General features: G+C 39.7%; 1 protein-coding gene across 3 annotated transcripts in view; it reads left to right on the forward strand.

Moving 5' to 3' along the window:
- EML4 (EMAP like 4) overlaps positions 1–23,498 on the forward strand; it is a 168,795-nt gene that overhangs the window by 74,695 nt on the left and 70,602 nt on the right. For all 3 annotated transcript variants that reach the window (XM_075042793.1, XM_075042791.1, XM_075042792.1), the window contains exon 2: positions 17,681–17,863. In XM_075042793.1, the coding sequence (XP_074898894.1) occupies positions 17,681–17,863 (183 nt within the window). The remainder of the gene's footprint in view (positions 1–17,680; positions 17,864–23,498) is intronic.

Genomic DNA, 23,498 nt, shown 5'->3' on the forward strand with positions numbered 1-23,498 from the left:
ACTCAGTGGAAAAGTCTAGTTTCTTTAACTTGATAGTTACCTTTTAAAAATGCGGTTACATTTTTTGGTAATGTTTCTTCTGCTTTGCCTGTCTGGGTCTCTATCTCACTTCTAACAGTTCTAGGAATATGTATTAGTCATCAAAAGAGAGTTGAGAAGATAATGATGACTTGTGCAGGGTAATGGTTAGCATTTCCTTAGCAGTCGCAGAAAGTAGTTGCAAGGTGAAGTAATTGCAAGCCACACTTGAAGTTGCTGAAGTATCAAAACTGGTGAAATATCAAAGGTGCAGTTGACACAGCAAACTTGTCATTAGAGGTCAGATAAAAACGTTCAGACTGCACACGCTTTCTGAGCGCTAAGTCAATGATCTCAAATTTTGAGTAATGCCCAGATTAAGAAACCCAAGAAAGTATCTTTATGAACGCTACATCACACCCCTGCTTCAAGTGGATAAATAAATTAATCAGGAAAGCAGCAGCATTGGAAACCTCCCTTTTGCAGCATGCAAAACTAAAGTGGTTCTTCAACCTGCTCATTCTGCAGTGAGACAGAGTGGCTCTGAGAGCCTAACTTGCAAAGAAATACAGAAAAACTGCTGGACTTGTAGAACCTGCCCTGTGAGTGGGGAAGGAGAAGGAATGACCAGATGTGGCAGTCATTGGTCACAGCTGTTTATCGTGTGATGAGAAGATGCTGTGATGTATTGCAAAACCAGATAGGATTTAGGTGCCACGTTTTCTGGCTTTGCTCTTCTCTCGCAGCATCTTTTTTGTTCTTCGTATGCTCTAAAAATGCATGAATTTGTTGGGGTTTGCCCTTGTTTGCTTGTGATGCTCTTCAGAAGCATTTAAAACCATGAGAATACCCACGGTGAGATTTCTGATACCTATGAGATGCATTGAACAGAGCGTTCCCTTCCATGAGAAGCTGATTTGAGTTGGTCCTTCAGGTTTTTGAATGCTGTTGCCACTGTTACTTTTACCCATTTGCTCAATGGCTTGCTTAAGTGGCACGGTGTCTTGAGTGGTAAGGGTTTTTAGGGGGTTGTTTCTTTTTAGATGATAAAGGGGCAAAAATTGGAGGTGGAAGTGGCTTTTGATTCCTGAGTGGTTTGCACTGGTCACGTGTAGTTTCTATATTGGGGTTAGATTACATGACTGGTGGAAGAATGGCCCCGGGGGCTGTTGGGCAGGGGTTTGGCAGGAGCTGGCAGGGGCAAAGCCGTGCTCCTGGCGCGGCTCCCTCTGCACCAGAGCAGTGACGTTGCTGGGGCAGGGTCGTTTGTCCTCTCCGCCTGTGGGTTAATGCTGGGAGGTCTTCCCCAGCTCTGAGGCGTACAAGCTGCGTTTCATGTAGTGCTCCCATACGAGGACTTTTTGCTGTTGCAGGTCAGAAAGGATGGTCACACCTAGTTAGAGTGTGGGCTTGCACATGAGTTGCAGAGAGCTAAGTGAAGGCGGAAAACTTACAGCATGTTGACACAGCAGGTTTGTAAATGTGGATTAGTAGGTTAAACAACCTGGCATTTAGTCTTGAGTAAGAGAGTGCACTTGAGTAGTTACTACACGGAAGCTGTGATGCTGTTAACTCCCTCTTGGGCTCACTCCCTTGTAGTTTATGTGGCCATACCCCAGGTCGTAGCCCAAAGAACTTGCTCATACTAGCTCAGTTTTTATTCTTTCCTGCTAATGCTAAAAATAAAATTTGTAAAATAAGATTATCAGAAAGGTTAGAAGATGCTGAAAATGTATAAACCAATTTTGTTCTTATTGATCTATTCTGTTGGGGAGAGGGGAAATCCTTTTCATGCATGAACGATCCTGTTATTTTGTCTGGCATTATTATGCAGAAATTGCATGCTCCTGGATGGCTCTTTTTTACGTATGAATAGCTGAATTAGTATAGCGAATGCTTAATAAGTGTATGTGGAATTAATCAATCTTAAAACATAAGCGTTAAAGGAATAAAGTGGATAAGCTGTGGTTTAAGATGATAGCTACTTTCAGAATAATTATTATTTTTTTTGTTTTAGATTGTTCCCTCCCAGATATCAAACAGTTATAGAAATCTCCAGGATTTTAAAAAGGGAAGAGAACTGAATTGCAAACACTGGAGATCTACAACATACAGCTTTTTCCAGTGTGTTTTTCACTTCATTAGTTTGAAGTCTATTAGTATGAAACTATAAATTTTCTTTCCGTGGGTTGCGGGCAGGCTTTCCCTAGCATTGCTGTTCCTCATCTGTTATAAAAAGCTGGAAGTGATACCCAGTGTACTGAAGAGAAAAGCTTTGTGGTAGGTGTGCGAAGGAGCAATGGCCGATGTGGCAGGTTTAGTGGCAATGTAGAGGCTGTGTGGTTGCATCAGTGGTGGTGTACATTTGCAGCAAAACGTTGCTGCTTTTTTTGAACTTGTGTACTTTAGCACATAAAGATTGCTCTTTCTGAGGTGGCTTTGACTGATGTCAGTTCTTGATTAGTTAATGCCTTGATTTTGGGGAATAAGGAAGAAAATGCGAAAAAATTAAGCTTATTCCTGGTTTGTGACACTGCTGTTACTTAGTCCCAGCCAGATTTAATTCTTGTTTCCCCATCAAGCGTTTGTAGTACTTGATCGTTTCTAATACCAGACACATCCATGATCAGTCCCGTCTCCCTTGCTAATTTGTAGGGATATTTCTTTACCTAAAAAACCTGTTGCTTTGTACCAAATAGTGGGAAAAGAAACCTGAAGATTTTTTCCACTTCAGAGGCCCCATCTGTTCAAAGAACAGGTAGTAATCTGTCTATGATACAAAACATGATGTATTTAAGCAACTTTGATAGAACTGTGGTCCCTTTTGAGTTTACAAAATTTGTCAAACATTCCACGTAAGAAATGTATGTGTTTTCCTACAGGATTCTTTGAGAAGGAAGGAAAAGGTATCTCCGTGAAAAGGCGTATGTTTTTCCCATGCAGGCAAATTCAATGCACGCATTCATGATGGTTTCATATGCTTTATCAATAGCGATTGTGACACTTCAATTTTATGTAGGACTTCTACATAAAATTTGTTCAAGGTGAAATTCTATAAGGTCTTAGCCTTCCTGTGTCATCCAAAATGTTCTGTTAAGTGATTTTTCTCTGGGAATTTGTAGCATCACATAACACTGTTGCTGTGTGTTTGTGTTTGGTTGCAGGTGAATCACTTCTGAAACCTGCTTTGTGGCTTAGCCTAAATAAAGATGAGACCTAATTCCTCCCTTTCCAGTGGAGTTTTCCATTTTAGGCGTACTAGTGCCAGGATTAGCAACTGAAATTACCATTGAAACTGGCTTCATTTTTATGTATTCATTTCTGTAGAAGCAGCCTAACTACAGCTTTTTAAAATGTATGTGTAGTCACACATGCGGTTCGAGGGTTCTTCCTCTTCATGAATTAAATTAGTTCAATTTGACAGTTACCTCATTTGTTTGCAGAGCATTTGTGGAAACTTATTGTTTATAGTGTCCTTGCTAAGGAAAATGTGGCAACACTTGATGGTAGATCTGCAGTCTGAATTGTTTAAAAGAGTATCTTTCTTTGTAAAATAATAAACGTTAATATGAAATACTTCTACAGCTGTTCAGACGCAGCGAGTTGCAGAATGGCCGGATCAATGACCTGGCAGTCCGTCTCCTGTCAGGCAGCAGCAGTCACAGTGGCAGGAAAGGTGTGAGCAATGCTTTCCACCCACACCTTGTTTATAGGTGTTAACTTCAAAGCTTTGCTGGGGCTGTTTAATCACTAACATAATAAAACAAAACGAGCTTAACTAAAGAACTAGTCTTTCTTTTTTTTTTAATTGTATTTACATTTGGTTCCCCTTTTTGAGGGTGGCTGTTGACTTACACCAGAATAGATACTTGCTGTCTGGTCTGAAATGTTTTCTGTGACACACAATGTGCAAATATTCCCTTTATTTCTCAATACTTGCTCCTCTGTAGTAACTGAAATGGAGATTGTGACTAATGTGCGATGAGTAGTTACAGATACCACCTTACAGGTTGGCTGTGTGGGAGTCATGCAGCTTGTGCTTTATCCTTTAAACTACGCAGATAGCTTAGCAGCGTCTGTACTATGCCTAGTCTGTATGGAGACATTTTAGATCTTTCCTATGCAAAAAAACCCCACCAAACTGCTGTTGATTTGGTTGTACCTGGAGTAAGCATTAGCTGTTGTAGAGGTGTTCCTCTAGTATCAAAGCTGCAAGCAGTTGCAGAACTTGGGGAGGCATCTTTGTGGAGGTAAACAAAAGTGGGATTTTGACTGCTGCTGTTAGAAGTGTCATGTTGGATCTGGCTTGTGATTAAAGAGATTTAGTCTTACACTCCCAAGAAACCGTGGACTTTTAAAAATATCAAAAGCAAACCTTATGTCTGTTCTTGCCTACAAAATACAGGAGACATGTAATGACTGTGAGGTGGTATCCTCTGCTGCAACAGCGAGTGTAATGTTTCCAACACAGAGCTGGGAACCAGGGGTGCCTTCTGCAGGGGATGAGGCCTGCTGGGACAGAGCGTGACAGGTACACAAGCACAACCGGTCGCCTTGGCTCCGGTGTGGCAGTGCCTCAGCCATGATGGATGATCACAGGAGAAAACTTAACGCTGGAATTAATACTCCCTCCAGAAGGCTTGTCTCTTAATAGAGCTTATTTTTCACAAGGCAGTGAGCGTATCGTCATCCTTTGGATAAGAAAATGCGAAGAGAGACAGTAACTTTTCAAGGTCACTTTGGCTTGCTGGAGAGAAAGTTGGCATTTTCCTGAATGGGCTCTGGTATTGAGAGGTAATAAAGCAGTGGCCGCAAATGGGGTGTGAATAAGGGGAAGGAATTCCTGTACCTGAAAGGCAAGGACAGAGAGCAGAATACACCCCCCATAATCCAAGAGGAAATAGTGACCTACTATGCTGTCTGGACACTCACAAGTCTATGGGACCAGACGGGATCCATCCAAGGGTACTGAGGGAGCTGGTAGAGGAGCTTGCCAAGCCACTCTCCATCATTTATCAGCGATCCTGGTCAACAGGGGAGGTCCCAGATGACTGGAGGCTTGACAATGTGACACCCATTTACAAGAAGGGTCGGAGAGAGGATCCAGGGAATTACAGGCCTGTCAGCCTGACCTCGGTACTGGCGGAGATTATGGAACAGTTTGTCTTGACAGCGCTCACATGGCATGTGCAGGACAATCAGGGGATCAGGCCCAGTCAGCATGGGTTTACGAGAGGCAGGTCCTGCTTGACCAACCTGATCTCCTTCTATGACTGGGTGACCCACCTAGTGGATGAGGGGAAGGCTGTGGATGTTATCTACCTGGACTTCAGCAAGGACTTGACGCTGTCTCTCATCATGGCATACTCCTTCAGAAACTGGCATCTCATGGCTTGGACAAGTGTACTCTTTGCTGGGTGAAAAACTGGCTGGATGGACGAGCCCAGAGGGTTGTGGTGAATGGGGTGAAATCCAGTTGGCAGCAGGTCACAAGTGGTGTTCCCCAGGGCTCGGTGTTGGGCCCTGTTCTGTGTAATATCTTTATCAATGATCTGGATGAGGGGATCGAGTGCACCCTCAGCAAGTTTGCAGACGACACCAAGTTGGGAGGCAGGGTTGATCTGCTTGAGGGTGGGTAGGGAGGCTCTCCAGAGAAATCTGGACAGGCTGGATCGATGGGCCGAGGCCAATTGTATGAGGTTCAAGAAGGCCAAGTGCCGGGTCCTGCACTTGGGTCACAGCAACCCCATGCAGCGCTACAGGCCTGGGGAAGAGTGGCTGGAAAGCTGCCCAGCAGAAAAAGACCTGGGGGTGCTGGTTGACAGCCGGCTGAATATGAGCCAGCAGTGTGCCCAGGTGGCCAAGGGGGCCAACGGCATCCTGGCCTGTATCAGAAATAGTGTGGCCAGCAGGAGCAGGGAGGTGGTCGTTCCCCTGTACTCGGCACTGGTGAGGCTGCACCTTGAGTCCTGTGTTCAGTTTTGGGCCCCTCACTACAGGAAAGACATTGAGGTGCTGGAGCGTGTCCAGAGAAGGGCAACCAAGTTGGTGAGGGGCCTGGAGCACAAGTCTTATGAGGAGCAGCTGAGGGAACTGGGGCTGTTTAGTCTGGAGAAGAGGAGGCTGAGGGGAGACCTTATCGCTCTCTACAGCTACCTGAAGGGGGGTTGTAGTGAGGTGGGTGCTGGTCTGTCAGGTGGGTGGAGATAGGACGACAGGAAGTGGCCTCAAGTTGCGACAGGGGAGGTTTAAATTGGATATTAGGAAAATTTTTTTTCCTGAGAGGGTTGTCAGACATTGGAATGGGCTGCCCAGGGAAGTAATTGAGTCACCATCCCTGGAGGTATTCAAAAAGCGTGTAGACGAGGCACTTCAGGACATGCTTTAGTGGGTATGGTTGATGGTTGGACTTGATGATCTTGAAGGTCCTTTCCAACCTAAATGATTCTATGATTCTATGAAATACTAGAAAACTAAGATAAGACAGTGACTTGCCAAGTCTCTTTCCAAACAGATTTTACCTTTATCTGAAATCACTGTCCTGTGAGTTGCAGAGATAAGAGCTGTCAAATATCCTGCTGTGTACACCAGCCCTGGTCCCTTTCCCCTCCCTCCTCTGGTGCAAGTGTGTTTCTGTTGAGCACAAAAACCCACCAGATCCCGCTCTTCTCAGCAGAGCCGAAAGGGAAGGCTTCCCCTGGGGGGGGAGAGGAGTGTTTTGGGAGAGGGAGCTCTGAGTGCCCAGGGGGATGCCAGCACCACAAAACTGAATTGCAGTGAGTTGGTGGCCTGTGGGGAGTCGCCAGCCTCCCTGGGAGTGGGCGCAGGGCTCTGTCCCCTGGGATGAGCATGGCATCCTGCCCTGCTGTCCTGGCACCCACAAGAGGGTCGCTGTGAATTTGGAGGAGTGCTGATGAACAGGGATGTCTGCACTTTAAGGCTGAATTTTGGGCCTGAAGTGATGCTGCAAAGGACAGGCTTGGGCAGCTGTCCCTTAAGCATGAAGGAAGATGAAGACAAGTGAGAACAGCATTTGCTATGCTCCATGTTTAATATCAATATCAAGAAGTGAATCTCTTTAACGTGTCAGTACCTTAATACTGGTATTTTTATATGCATGTCCATCATTCCAACAGGAGATTATTCTTGTTGCGTAAACATAACACTAAATCTACCAGATAACATCCTATTGCCTGTGAAACACAAGCAACCACTGACAGCTGCACAACCTGTACAACCCAGATTCATAAGTGGACAGCGTGGACAAAAACATATTTCTTTTGGCAAAAGAAATTAATAAAATAGGCCAGGACTCTCTTTTTCCTGACTTGATGGAGTTTTGCATAGTGGCATTTATGATAGAGCGCCTTAAAATAGCACAGAATGAGATAAAAGAAACATAGTTTGTACAGTGGTATTTTTGATGTTACAAATTAGTTACTTATGAGTCCTAGGGGCAGGAAAAAAGAACAGCACAATGAAGCAGCCAATACAACAAATTTCAGAAATATTCCAACACTTTTATTTACAGAGATAATGTCTAACTTGATTGCTCTGTAACAGAAGCTGGAGATTATTCATTTGTCTTCTAGGATTTTAGATTAGTAAAATTTTGCAAATAAACATTGCATGGTACAAAATAAATTGTATCCATAAAAGAAGAGGGTATGTTGCTTTGCCTGATGTTATCTCAATGATTTCAGTGCTTTTCTGTTTTGCTGCTGAAATTATACCCTAGAATTGATGAGAGTATAACAAGCTTCAAGAGTAAAACCAGCTTTCCTCCGGGGCAAAAATGTACTTGTTAAAAGCACATCACAAACAAAAACTCAGATAAGTTTGTTGCCCAAATAAGCAATAAATATTTAAGATGTTGGAAGGTTTCCGTAAGTTTCAGATTAAAGGTATGTTGGTACTACTGAATTCAAATGTTTTGCATCAGAGGAGGTGTACTGCAGCGATGGGGAATGTTGGACTTTCCCTGAGATGTTGCAATCTAAAGCTTGAATATTTTGCAAACTTGCATTTTATTTGCATGTTACTAGAAAAATATATTGGAAATATAGCTTGGAAAATCAGAGGTAACCTGTATGAATTGGTGCTTAAATTCTGAAAAAAAGATACCCTAAATATATGGACACTTCTCTGAGCAGGAATTAGCACCATCACTCTGACAAGAACAGTTAAAAAATAAGTGGCCCCGAGGGGAGGGAGGGGTGCAGAGAGAGGTGGAGAGTCTGAGATCATTCTGAGTGCTCCTTTTTTTTTAGTCTGCCGCGTCCCGCCACCCCCCCCCCCTTTTTTCCCCCCCCCCATTTACAAGCCTTCACACCAATTTCCTTGCCTGCCAGATAACTGGTGAGTACCTGTCTGTGAAACTGAGTTTGCAAATACTCCAGGAAAACCAGTGTTTCAGATGATCCCATGTTTCTCGGTGAACTCTCTACGACGTTTGCTGGACTTCATGATGTTTTGGATAGTGGTACTTTTGTCCGAGCCTGAATATGGTTATTATTATCATTCGTTGTGTTGAGCAGATCAGTGACAATTACTGCTGCTGACTTTTGTAGATTTATGCAGTAATGACATATGGTTAAAGAGAAGTGTTGTGAGTGGGAAGTCAAAATACAGGACATGAAAGTCAGAACTGGGGTAGTCCTTCAAGCCTATATTTAATCTTCTGGATCATATAGGTATTAAGATGCAGCCTTTAATTACTTGATCATAGTCTCCTCCAACTCAGAACTCGGAAAAGGTGATTCTGCCTAAAAAGCGGTTGTTCAGCATTTTGAGTTGCCTTAATTTTCTTTGCATGTCTTCCTATATTATTTTTATGGCAAAGCTTTTAGCCTTGCTTTTCAGAGAAATGCATGAATTTAAACATTGACTTCACTACAGCACTTATGGTAGTGCTTTGGTAGCCCACAAGTGTTAATTAACCTTTATGCAGTGTGGGATGATGCTTGCATTTAACAGATGAAGAGTGAAGTTAAGAAGAGATTAAGGTCAAAAGCATCTGCTAATTACCTAATTTTCTAATTAAGTAATTGCCCAATTTGAAACTGGGAAGACTTGATTGTCAAAGTGCATAGGTAGGACAGCCCTGTACACATCAAAAGCCTGATTGCTGCTGGTGTGAGGTACCTGTGAGAGCTCAGCACTTTTCCACCCTGATGTCCAGGGTTTCAGGTTAGGCAGAACATGCAGGTTCTTCCTCTGTGTGGCCTAAGGAGTGCAGGATGGATGCTTTCCTGTTCTTGGTGTCCTGCTCTGGGCACCCTTCAGCCCGAAGCAGTGTCTGGCTTTGCCTTCATCCTGCAAAGCTGGAACCTGTTGAGTTTCTCCATGGGGCGGCCGGGGTGCCATCTGTTCATGGTGCGGGGAGGCAAGCGTTGGCAGAGCCCTTGGTGGCAAGGAAGACCTCAGAGTTCCGGTCCCTCTTCATCTTCAGCAAGTGAAAAGTTGTTTCCTTAGAAAATTTTAACTAGATCAGTTTGGGCATGGGGGAGGATAGGGGAAAGGAACTCCAGGCACTGAAATTTTTAGCCTACATAGTTTCATGCTTGGCAAAGTTATTAATTTGTAACTCTTAGATTAGCATTTTATCATGGAAGTGTTCTAACACTTCTAGCCCAACATGAAATATTTTTGACGAAGGAATCCTAATGTATGTGTGCTAAAGTGTTATTTTTAATGCATGTGTAACTTAGAGCAGTTTGTTGCAGCTGTCTCTCTGGTTGCTATGTGAAATTCCAAGCATATGTGTTAGAAAAGATGCTGTCTGCCCCTCTCTTTCTCTTACTGTGACATGAAAATAAGGTGGCATCAGATATTAAAAAGAGCTTGGGGTGACTGGGATTGCTGCTGAGCAAGTTATAAGGGGGATCCCAAGCAGGTGCCTGTAGACACCATGAATTCCGTCTATGGAGTGTCACAACAGTGAGCAACAGTTGCTCATCTGTTGAGCAGAAACACCATTTTGGAAGATAAAGGCATGTCTTGCTGGTTGAAGGCAAAGTGTTGAAGAGTCCTGAGCTTTAGAACAGTGTCAGGAGTATCAAGAGTTAAGCAATGCTAGGGGAAGAAAGATACTTAAAAACCACAAGGCTTTTTAAGTAGTGGGGGGTGAAAATCCCATGAATAGTCTTACTGTTGAGATGTGTCTTAATGGAGGTGGAGCTGATATGAAGTATGCAGTTGGGGAAGGTTACATGAGAGAGCCAGCATAATTACCTGCCTTTTCGAGTAATTATACAGATACCAATATAAAATATGAGAAGTCTGTGTAAGTGTTGGTTTTCTTTTGTTTTCTTGGTCTGTGTATCAAAACTGGTGTTGGCAAGTATGAAGTCTGATCTGTTTCTTCTTAAAACTTGTGTGCCCAATAAATACTGGAAACCTAGGCAAGCTGAACAGTCATGTTGGTCAAATACAGCATGGGTGGAGTTGTGCCCTGTGAATCTTGTGATGATATATTTCTAGATTATCTGTATTAAAAATAATATGAGTGTTTACAGCAGCAGATGCACAGGATTATTACAAAAATATTTTTGTCATAACAGCTGTAATTTGTGGTTATTACAAAGTTATTTTTTCAGGAAGTTTTTGTATCGTTTTTTATCTTTCTCCTTCCCTTGCTTTTTCACGTCAGAAAAAAAAAAATATTTGAAAGCTTATGTGCACAAATCTGTTTGGTGTACACAAGTAGAACTACTAATTACTAGAGATGAAGCGGTAGATCATCTTACGTGTCAGACCAACCCTTTAAATGAGATTGCCTGAAAACACAGGTGATGTTCTTTATAATGTAATGGTGCAGTAGTAGGCTGCCAGGCATGAACTCACTTCAAATAAACCATAAAGCAGTTCACAAATAGCAAAGATCAGTAGTGACTATTGCATTTCATAATTTTCACATGCTAGGGTAATATCTCCTCATGGATCATCTACAGACAGAAAACTGCAGTTGTATAATGTATATATTGTGCTTAATTGAAAAGTCCTAAGGAAACTTTGTCCAGTGTAGTTATATATCTTTGTTCTTCTAAGATTTAATGCGCTGCTTTAATGATTTAAATTTATAGTTTATGTCCCCTCCCCCCTCTTTTTTTTTAAATTGCATTTTGTTGTGTGTGATTATCTATACAGATATATACAGGTCTGTATTCCAGATGGGCCAGTTTACATTTATTCAAGTCATGCATAAATTCTTAACAGCATAGATTATATTCCTTTCAGGGTTTTGAGGTTTTTAGGCACAGTCTGCATTTTCAGACTTGAGTGAGGGTTGGGGTTTTTTTGTTGGTGTTTTTTTATATGACCAAGTTCTTTATCCATCAGTTAGCATGGCACATTGCACTGCTATATTTTAAAGTGAATAATAAGCAATCTTTTTACACGTTTTATGATTAAAAAGGCAGATTAGCTATTGGGGTGATCACTTTTGATGTTTATGGCACTATCCACTAGACATTGCACTCTCATTTTATGGTCTGATTTTGCACTAAGATCTGTGCAAATAAACTTAGTGCTTACTGTGGACTTGCATTTAAAGCAGCTTGTTAAAGGCTAGTGGAGAGTAATGCATCTTTTTTTATTAACTAGCATGTAGAGGACTAAAATGAGATTGTTTAATGTTTCATAGTCTAATCTTATGAGCTGCAGAAGGAAGACAATTTGCTCAACATGGTGGTCCTTGTGCAGCATCAAGCCTGAGCAAATGAGTGGTGTGTGACAACATGCGTTCTTCCCGAAAACCTGAAGAAATGTCTGTGGAAGAGAAAAACACAACGCTTAGCTAGTGTTGGAAGTACTAACATGCTGCATATTTGAGAGCCCTGAATTGGAGATCACTGTCTGCAGTCAGTGACTTATCTGTACCCATCTCAAAGCATCTGCATTGTTCTACAAGAAAGTGCAGAAAGAGCTTTTACCTTTGTCTCCAACAATTAATGTGAGATCAAGCAGTGCATTATTTTACTTCTGAATGGAAAAAGTGGAAATTAGGGAAAGAGAATGAAGAAGTAGGAAAGGAAATAAAAAATATGTGGAGTAATCCAGAATGTTAAAGGCCATAGTCTTGCATTTGCAGGAAAGGACAATTTGGGGACAACTTCCTATTCCACTTCCATGCTACCAGATCTAGCTTCTAGGGACACATCAGAGTTAATACAGTATCATTGGGGTGGGGAGGAGGAGGAGGGAGAAGCTTTTTTAATCTTCCACATTTGTGTTGTGGGTTTTAATTCCTGTTCTCATGTTCCTTCCATGACTCACGTCCTTTACAAAACCGAGATAATTTGTGTGTGTGCTGGCCTTTGGAGGAGGTGAAGGAGATACTGTGGGCAAAAGTGTAGAGTCTAGTTCTACTTCTAGTTCTACTTCTCTCTTTTTTTTTGAGAATTATATATTTGAGATATGGAACAGAATTCCTGATCTTTTATAAGCTAGTCTTAAGACAAGTGAGCTGCAGAGAACTGCAGAGAATTTTCTTTCAGTTAACATGGTAGGAAAAACAAATTTGTCAGTTATCTCTCTGGAAATATAAGCCTCATACAGAGTCAAATTATTCACTGCTCTTCAGAATAAAAATTACAAGTCGTGCAAATACGTACCTTCCTACACACATGGACAGATTGTAGTCCCAGTGAGAAAGGGTTCTTTTGGGCCAATTACTCCCTGAAATTGTGAGCCAGAGCTTTATACCACTCCAAGTAATTTCTATTGCATTTCTGTAATAAAAGTCTCTTACCACTCTGGGGAAAACATAGAAAACTGTGTGGGTGCCTTGGCAGGCAGGGGTTTAAAAATATCTGTGGTTTGTGTGGCTTTATTGGATAAAATGTAGAATTTTCCACCCTGTGGTTTAAGTTTCCATGTGCTGGAGTTTGTAAAATTTGTTTTTCTGAAATGTTACTTATGTCTAAAATGAAGCCCTTACTTATGTTTAGTCGGGGCTGGGAGGAATTGACTCAGAGAAGTGATAATGGATGCTCTGGAATTGTTGAGGGGCCTCCAGAATAGATGGTTCAGTAGTATGATTTTTTTTTTTTTTTTTTTTAAATGCAGCCATTTCAAATTTCTGCTAGGCAATGAGTGATGAAGGGTGATACTTTTCAAATGCTGTTATCCTCACTTGCCTGGTTGGTGACATGTGAGGACAGGAGGGATACATGGGTCACAAGGTTTGTTAAGTACCATTACTATGTGCTGGATACCCCTTCCAAAGTTCCTGGCCCAAGTCTAAGGGGTGGTTTGAGCTGCTGCTTTGTTCAGTCTACTGGGAGTGGTTTGATGCATGTGACTTGAGGAGTCCCATGCAGCATAATGCATCTGTTTAATGCTGTTCATTGACTATGAAAAGTGAACCCTAATTTTTAGGGTCGTCCAGATGTCTCATGAGTACTGAATACAAACATCCCGTATACATCCCTGCTTACTCCAAAAGCGGGGGAAGAATTGATGTTTTAGTGGCTAAAATTAAAAATCTATTGAGCTATGGCAACTATGATAAAATAAGACATCTTATTTTGAAATTTACAGTACTGTACGTTTAGACCTAGCATGGTTTTGCTGTCATTTGAGTACCAATACTCTTATTTTAAACCACTTTTTAAGATTGAAGGACCTTAGATCCTCATCTGTGTGGATGTCTCCTCACTACTACCAGCAAGCACTGCAGATGGTGCTTTTTTTGCAATGGTTCTCTTCCCAGTGGCTCTCTTGAATGCATAGGTCATGAACAGCTTGGGAAACGTGACTGACACATCAGAAATTATGCTATTTGATTATAATAAAAATAACCAGGTAACTAAAAAGATCTTTTTAAAATTAATTAAGTGAATGAATCAGTAGTCAACTTCACTTACAAATTTCTTGATATGTACCCTTAACTGGTTTCCCTCTTTAAATAGATGAATAAATAAATAAATCTCCCTCTGGTTTAGTAAATTAAGAGTGGTTCATGGAAGGCCTGGATAGATGTCTGAGACAGCATGAGGAAAAGGCCAGATGTTTAGGAGTGGGAGAAGAGGAAGGGAGGAGATGGACTTCTGCTTCACAAGTGACAGATTTTGTACTTGCATAAGAGTTCTTTCCCCTCTGAAGGGGGAAGGGCATGCACTTGAAGGAAGCTTTTTGTTTAAACTTCTTTTGAAATAGTTCTGTAGACTGTAAGAATGTATTTTTAATGGAAGAAGAAATCTGGAAGAGATTTTGAAAACTTCTATGGAAAAAAAAAAGTATAGTTTTGCATTGTGCAGATTTGTCAAAATGATCTCAAGGATTGCAGTTGTGTTTACTTTCAAGGCATCTTCTTTTAAGCTAATCCCTAGTTGACTTGCTTTTCAAGACACTACCAAGGAGGGCATGTTGAAGTTCAGTTGAATATTTGCTTTCATGGGTGAGGTGTTTGGGTTGGGAGTCATTCATTTTAATTCTCTAATAGTTGCCAGGGTAATATATGATTGTCATCACTTGAAACAGATGCTGCTTCTGTAGAGTGATAAAGAACAATAAAATATTTTCCTATTGTGCTACTGTTCTTTGATCAACCAAAATATCTGTGATTTTCTAGTGATCTTCTTGCTGTCCAACCTTCAGTCACTGTCTCATGTGCCCTCTTTGCAATGCAAAAGCCACTGGTGGTTTGAAACCTCTTTTCTGCCATTGTACACACACATTGCCCACTGCTTTGCCTGTTTTTGAATCAGCTAAATGGCTTAACCGTCTTGGTTTCCTACTCATGCCCTATTTATACAGCTACGACCTCTGACAAGCTGTTGGGATGAAGTTGAGTTTGTGGGTCCTTCTGCCTCTCGATGCTGTGTCTAGGGGTTAAACCTCCATAGGACAGGTCACGGAGGTGGACATTGCTCAACTCCTCTACCATCGCATTTGATAAGTTGAGGAGGTCAGAGCATTGCAGCTCACCCTTACAGGGCAGAAAGATTTGCTCTCTTGCTTTCCTTTCAGGTTTCTAATTAGTGACATAACTGTGGCTTTGGGAACTGCAGGAGCTATCTAATGCGTCCCTTTTTTGGGGTGCTGGGGTTCAGCAGAAGCAGTCTAGGCCATGTTAGTAGTCAGTGGGGAAGAAAGATGTCCACGTTGGGCAGAGCACTTGCATCTATGCTCATCAGAGAGACAGACCAACAGTGGAGCATGGCTGGTTTGGTAATTACTGTTATTTGGACTCCACACAGAGAACACAGTAATGTCCGGCTTCTGAAATGATGATTTGACATAACTACTTCCTTCTTTTACAAATGTTTTAGAGTGATCTGCTGTATATTTATACAGCCTGGGAATTTATCCATAATTTATCCATTATAAGACCTTTTAGTAGTTCATTAATTGAAGGCTTTGGCAGACAAAAAAGGAAAAAATTAAGCTTTCCTTTTTTTTTTTCCTGTATTTTTTTTCTTTTCTTTTTTAAGGAAATGTCATACTTGTCTCTTCTGTTTGAACTGCTAGTCAGTGTAAGATGAGTTAGAAAGATTATACTATTTTGAAAATAACTGTCATTGTTTTCTGCAGTGTTCATTTTGACTGGTCCGTTGCATGTATTTAAAGGCTAATATTGTAAGGATAGCAAAAATGTGAATTATATGGTGCTTCTTGAAGTCTATTTACTTCCCTAAAGCAAAAGCTTTTCTTCCTGAATTAATGTAAAATTACCTTAGTTCCTTTTTATATGCTGCACAGGTATGTGTGCTTTTAGGAACTTCTACTAGCTCCTTAAAACAGATAGGTTTTATCGTTTGAAAATGGGGTTTTTAATAAAAGAATCTTACACAGTCTTTCCCAACCTGGGGTAGCTGTCACTGGTCTGGATTTGTAAAGTACTCTTGAGAGAGCATTGGATATGCTGGGCTGTAGAGTCGTTAAAATAAATTTTCTGCATATAGGAGGTACAGTTATGGCTAATGATATTAAAGGCATTTTGTACAGAGTTGTTCTGATCTTTTGTCTCTGGATCTCAGTCTGAGTACATGCCTTATTAATTCCCCCACAGTTTGTTTTATTTATTAGCCTGAATGAATACAGTATTACCTGTGAAGTGATACACTTCTGCTTTTGGTTTAACCAAATAGTGAATTAAATCAATACGCAAAACTGTCTTCGTGTAGGCGTTGTTTTATCAATGTAATCTTAACTGTTCCTTTCAATGTAATAATAATCGTGAATACATTTCACTACTAATATTAGTTTGTTTTACTAATTCTATGCAGGAATTTTGTTGGTGTTGTGAAAGTGTTACTGTGATTCTTTATTTTGGTTGATTCAATTCTTGGTCCTTCAGTAGTGAGTATCATGTTTTAACTGAATGGAAGTTGGCATTAAACTCCTTAATCGCTTTCATATTTAATTCAGTGGAGGGGTTTGGCTCAGTGTTTCTTTTGCTTACATTTATTTTAAAAGTGCCCTTATTCAAGTATTTCAAAGATTAAGGCTTTTTTAGTGAAAAACAGTTTTAGGATTGTGGCTTATATTAACTCTTTTTTTTCCTTGGTATATCTTCATAAGATTAATGAACTAAAGTTTTGATTGTATATAATTGCAGTAATAATATCAGCTATTTACCCTTACGTGTAAATTCACTCTTTGTATACATTTCATAGAAAATGGACTTACACTGTCTGTCTGTGTAATACAGGTAAATTTTGTAAACCTGTATTAGAAGTCCCTTCCTGAGTTTTTGGTAAGCCTAAATCAGGATGGATAAGGAATTCAGTACCTTGTGATTAAGCAACATATTCTTTTATGGTGTTTTTTGTTTAGTGGTTGGCCTGTGATTTATTGGAACGGCCAAATACAAAAGTCTGTTACGCGTTATTTTGGCTTGGCAGAAGTAATACAAAGAACTGTCAAAGGCAAACAGTATGCAGAAGCTGTAATTTTCTTTTTACCACTGAAGAATAGATTTGGCTGGATTATGCCTTCAATGCTAATCTATCTCTGTGTGGCCAAACAGATTTTTGGAACCTTTTTGCAGTGTATTTATTTTCTGTTCACTTCAGGCCAAATTTTATAATGTCATATGTTTTTCTGGCACGTACAGGGTGGTGATGTGAAAAAAGTTAGAGAAGGAATTGAAGTTAAGAACTCTGATTTAGACCATTTAGATTGAGATTGCCACTTGATGCAATTAGGTCGTGGCTAGCAATACTTTTATGTTCAACTGTGGAATTTTTTCTTCAGCTTTACAACTTTCTTTAATACTAAGGATCACAGTTAAAATTCTTCAACAGTTCCAAAAGAATATATTGCAAAATTTTACCACAGTTTTATACCTTTTTGGTTAATTCAGCTGGCTATTTAAATAAGCTTAATTTCAGTCTGTCTTCTGCTGCTAAGCATGTTTTTCTTTCTACGCTATTTTAACAGAAAGCACATTGCCTCTTCTGATTGTTATAGGGCCATGCACCTTAAGCCTTCTGTCTTGGCTAATGATAAGTAAAGTTTCTGTCTTGAAGCACTAATTTGATATGTTTAACATAATATCCATTCCTTATTTGCCTGAACATATTTGTTTGAATGTCTTCAGTATTTCAAAATGATGGGACAGACATACTCATGCTGTACATGCTTTTTTCTGTGGCTTTTAGTTAAGAACAAAACAGTTAAACGTCTCTTTCTACTCTGCTTTCCCACTGTACAGATGACAGCATCTCAGCTGCGAGCACGTCTGATGTCCAGGACCGTCTTTCAGCCCTGGAGCTGAGAGTACAGCAACAAGAAGATGAAATCACTGTGCTAAAAGCAGCGTTGGCTGACGTGCTAAGGCGTCTTGCTATCTCCGAAGACCATGTAGCTTCTGTGAGAAAATCAGCACCAAGTAAAGGTAAGCCCGTATTTGGTAAATTCTTTCTAGAGTGAGAATGTTATCCTTTAGAATGTTCTCCATTGATCACTTCTTTTTTCCCTTTTCTATCTCATTTGGAAAGGCAGATATATTTTGAGCTGGAGGGGTTAGTTTTTTAAGAGTGGTTTTATAGGATATGGCTAATAGATATCTGAAATATGCTGTTTGCTAACATTTTTATGTACTTAACACTGCTGAAAGTTTATCTTACTTCTTGTTAAAAGGTTCTTGTTTTAATTTAAATGGCGAAATGCTTTACAGCTGCCGTCTTTAACCTGCCACAGGATGTTCTGGGGCTTATGGGGAGTTCTGAGTCTCAGCTTTGACTTCACCTAGAAGTTATTCAACTGAAGGAGCATATTAGAGGCTACATTTCTCCCTGCTCCTGATTTAAAAATAAAATAAAACAAAAAAAACCAAAACACATTGCCACCAAATAAGGAAGCGTTCTGAATATAGTTAATTTTTGTTCATCTACAGAGATAACTCACCACCAGTAGGTTTCTTGTAAGAAGTGGCCATATAGCCATTCAGCAATATCTCTTTTGGTTATTAGCTAGTAACTTTTACTTATTAGCTAGCAACTTTGAAATATACAGGATTGTTTAAAAGTAGAGAAACTAGATGCTTTTTGCACTAGTTTTTACATACTTTTTTTTTCCCCCTGTGGACATTTCCTTTTCTGTTCCAGAGGACTAATTGAATTTAGTTATTTGAATTTAATCCAATGTAAAATTGTGTGTTCAGAGAGAACTACGGCTATATATATGTTTGTGGTATATATTAGGCCTCTGATTAAATAAAAGGTTAGATCATTTTTCAGGTAATTCACAGTTCCAGTTCACCATAAATGCATGTATCCCCATCAAACCATGCAGTGCAGTGTTGTCTGGGCTCAATCCATGTTATTTCATCCTTGAAGTACACCCATTACACCAAAGCCAGTATAACACTGAACTGACACATCATAGCCTATGTTTGTTTGGGTGGCTGCATTATACAGGCTGAAAATGCTGAAAGTTTGAATTATTTTAGAAGTTGCAGAGAGATCAAATTCCTTAATTAAGTGTTTTTGCAGTCTCTCTGCCAGATGGAAGGAAGTGATGATGCTTAATTGGCTTGGGCTCTGAATCCTGCCATTCTCTCTTGCTTGCTAGATGGTAGACTGTTGTCATCCCTGCTTATAAACGCAGTTTTTATCTACCCAATATGCATCTCTGGTCTAAACAAGATTGAGACTTACTTCTCTAACTTTTTGTAAATAGAGCTCTAGCAAGTATTTCAACTAAATCACTCTTTGCTGTGTGCTGTCCATTATGATAAAAAGAAAATGTCCAAGTAGAAAACTGTGGGCAAAATGTGTGCAACATAGGACCTTATTCTTCCCTTTTAAATGCAGAGGAGCTGGAATATGCAAAAACACGGCTAAAGACCTTTGGCTTGGAGCTGTCTAATACCCAGCAAACTCTGTGCACAGGCAGGGCAAACTTGCAGTGTTCTGCAAAATGCCTTGGGGCCATCTCCTTAGTGAGACTTTGGGGGTCTTGGGGCCAGCCATACCAACTTCTCCAGGTGATTTTTTTTTTTTCAGTGAAAAATAAATTAATTATTTCTTGGGGGAGAGGGAGGGTGGAATATCTAAAAATCTTCAGCTTTGTGCTATTACATCTCAACCAGTTAATGACAATAGCATGTAAATGGAAGAAAAAGATGGGGGTGGAGGTAGGTATGTACACATATGAGCTAATGCATTGAACTTTAAATGAGTTATGCCCAATTGGCACTGTATTTAATTCGTGGTAGATGTGTCCCCATTGTGTTCAGTTACCTAATGCCATTAGGCAACACATTAACTTCACTGTTTATCATGAAATCAGCTGCATATACATGTTATAAAGACATCACAAAAGAAAATGTTCATGTACAGTCACTGGAATTTTGTAAAAGTCTAAAATTAGACTTGAATGAGTTTGAGATTAATATTGACTTAAACATCAATATTTTAATAAACATTTCAAAAGAAGCTTGTACATAGCTTTTTGCAATACCTTAGGTATTGATTTTTGATTGATTTTGATTTCTATATTTTGAGTTCATTCATTAGGTAAAGAGCTCTTGAAATGTTTTAACAAAGAGAAATGTATTAGTTTTGTGAATGAGTAGGATTGGCAGAAGATCTGAATTGTCATACAAAAATAATACTCAAGGAAGTCATTGTTAATTTTTCTTTGAAGTATTTTACGGGTACATAACAGGCTCTTACTAGTCAAGTCATGGTTGCTGCAAAGGTAATTGTATTCCTCCAAAACTCTTTTTGGTGTTCATGATCCTGTCAAGAATCCAGATTTTTGCGTTACAATGATTGCAGTTTCATGGTAAATATTATAGGTAGGTTTTCTTTAAAAAAAAATGCTGACGCTTTGATTCACAGAAGTATTTGTCTCTACAGCAGCCCTTAAATACATGCTGACATAAATGAGCAAAGAGGATAGATGTGTGCATATTTCTGAATACATTGAGAGAGATGTGAAGTATGGCAACACAGTAAGATAAATACTTTTAAAATAAACTGAACTTAGAAGAATCATAGTACCGGAAAAAGCCATCTTGAATCTTTCCATCAAACAAAAGAGTTTTAATCTGAGTAAGAGACAATATCTAAAGTAGTTTGAAGGAGTCTTTCCTACTTGCTGCTGAAATAAGTTTTCTAAAACCTCTCCTTTTTTTTTCTTGTTGCCACCTCAGCAGTGTCTTTGAAGAGAGGTTTTTCATAGGCTAAAAGTAAGTGCTGTGAATAGACCATGAATCATGCTGAAAGGGACAAATCCTGATCACTTTTCAACTGATTTTTTCATTCTGAAGTTCATGGCCCAACTTAGCGCAAAAAGAAATCTCTTCGTCCTTTGTGTTAGTTTGTCTGCATTGCGTATCTGGTGAGCTAATTCTGTGCTTATTTTTCTTATGCCTTTTTGAAGCAACCATAGCTGAAGATAAAATTGTTTGCATTATCCTTGTAGTCTTGTGTTTTTCTTTTTTCCTACATTTCTGTTGCATGCTTATTTTGAACTTAGTCCAGTCTTCAGTGAAAAACTTCACATGGGCATGGGTAGAGTTTTATTTCTAAGCCATTGGCTATCAGTCAGGAGGTTACTACCTATGATTTTATCTGTCTTGCCCTGTCTCAAAAGCAAGCTGCTCTTTGTGCAGGGATAGGTGATTTCCAAACTGTATGAGAAAAGCTAAAGGGTTAGATTTTTATGGTTTTTTTTTTAGCCACTGTAGTGCCTCATAGTAAAGTATGAAGTGGGGATACTGTATGAGGGAAATACCTCTAGTAAGGATTGCAACAGACCTAGTGCTTGTCTGTTACTGCACAGTGAAAAGCAGACTTGGAGTGTTTGCACGTGGCTTGTTTTCCTGTTCAATATGTCTCGATGCAGTGTCATTCTAAATAGAGAAAATCTTTTCAAAATAAAAAGGCTACAATACTACTTCTCCATCTCTGCACACAGCTAAGAGTAACTACACAAAGGAGAAATTACCAGGTCCAAAGATAGGGTTGAGAATTAGAAATGTGAAAGGGCTTGATTAGGGAACTGGTCCCCAGCAGCTACAGGGTTTGTGGGGATCGTAGCGTGAGGGTGCATTTGGAGGGGGGTGGGAGGATGTTTTCTTTCTATCTGTCTTCCTTTTCTTTCTTAGTAGATGGCTTGGTAAGAAGAATTTCTTTGGTGGGAAGTTCTTTGCTTTTGGCAGCTCTGCGCTCTTGTTGCCACATGTCTCTGCTGTTGATGAATGATTGATGCTGTTAACATTCACAGAAAGTTCCAAAAACAAAGATTACCTGGACAGCGAAGAAAAGGAAAGCATAAAGCAGTCTGGTACTTGCAGCTGCCAGCAAGATAGATTGGCTCGCAGCTGGTGGCTGGTAAACCTATTAAAATCTTCTAGGGTGTCAAAATGTGTGTAACAGGAGAATTCATCCCTCAGGCTCTGGGTGTGGAGACAAGTTTGTGGCACACAATGGCACCAGTAAAATATCTCAGACTAATCATATCACTGGGGTGTGAGCTCTTGCCTGAAAAAGCGGCCATCTACCAGAAAGTACATCTGATGTCTGCCTGTAGAGAAACAAAGAGTTCATGTCCTTTTTCTGGACCTGAAGGAGCCTCATCACAGGTTAAACCTTTGGACGAACATTTCCTATTGCTTGGATAAGAATTGATATCAAATAACTCATATGCAGACTCAACTCGCAAAGTGAAATTGAAGTAGTGGATGGCAGTTTGCAGAGAGGGTCTCCCATGACAATGCAGGCTGGCAGACTTGAGAGGCATTTATTTTACTTAAAGCAATGATCTTGGGGACCTGAAAAAACAGCCATGTACTGGAAATGCAGATTTTTTAAAAACTTATTTTATACTTTTTCCTTTGTGCAGTGGATTTTTCTAGTAGGAACCCAGAGAACCCCTTCCTTTCCTGCTCCCTTCTCTCGTGTGAAATAGTGTGTATCCTCAATAGGAAAAATCCTAAGTAGTATCTTGGATCAAATTCCATCTCATTGCACTAATGTAAGCAAAGCACTTCAGATGTCATTTTTGCTGTATCTCAACAATGGTTTCATTTCAATAACATTAAGTAATTTTCTTTTATATTAACAAAAATTGATTTCAGGTGTTCAGGAAGTTTCATTAATGAAAGCATAGGATAGACTTGCATTTATGTTTTTAGTTCTAACACATTTTAATGCACAGAATTGTACTAATAACTGGGTCATGTTTATGTTGTCTAATCAGTAAATGTTAAAGGAACAGAAAATAGAAGTGTAGACAGGAAAATGCTTATGGTAGAGGTAGGATATAGGCTTTTATCCACAATATTAGAACTAACCTGGCAAGCTTGTACGTGTGTCATTTTACTCATGGGAATAGTCCAATTGAAGTCTGCAGGCTGTATGCTCGCATAACAAATAATGATACTCTTGAGGTCTTAATGGATTTTCCATGTATTGGTTTTAGTGCCATCTGTTCTTTCTGCATTAACGTTATTTTTTCTGCATTTCTTCCCCATTTTTTCCTATCTTCTCCTCTGTCTTTAATATTTTCTTTTTCTTCTGTTATACTTTCTATTCTTGATGTTCTTCACATATTTTCCTTTATTCAAAGAATTTGGATCTAGAGGGCATTGATGAACTAAGGGTTACTAACGAGCTAAGCTAAGTTTAAGGAAAGAGAAGTGAAGAAGAAGAAAGTTCAGTTTTCTTTTAACTTCTGTAACCTAATAATCTTGTTCATTGGAGAATATACTTAGGGCATTGTAGAGGAGTGGTTTTCAGTTGTGGTGGTAAGTGTCTTTATTCTTCTTCCATATGTTTCTTACAGTTTTGGATCTATTTTATGCATTTTTGTGCTTTTTTTAGAACAGTGTGGGCAAATTCTCCTGAGCGGTACTCAGCCGTTCTCCATGATGCTTCCTCAAACTAAGAATTGCAATGTTGGAAGAGTTAAATGGTGCCACTAACTTTTTCAGATAAAAACTGCTTGTTGTGTGTAACACTAGAGTAGCTCTTTCATCACTATTTGCCAAAGTACATCAAATTGTTTCAGATAACCAT

This window comes from Buteo buteo, chromosome 12 (genome assembly GCF_964188355.1).
Source record: "Buteo buteo chromosome 12, bButBut1.hap1.1, whole genome shotgun sequence".
Lineage (NCBI taxonomy): Eukaryota > Metazoa > Chordata > Aves > Accipitriformes > Accipitridae > Buteo > Buteo buteo.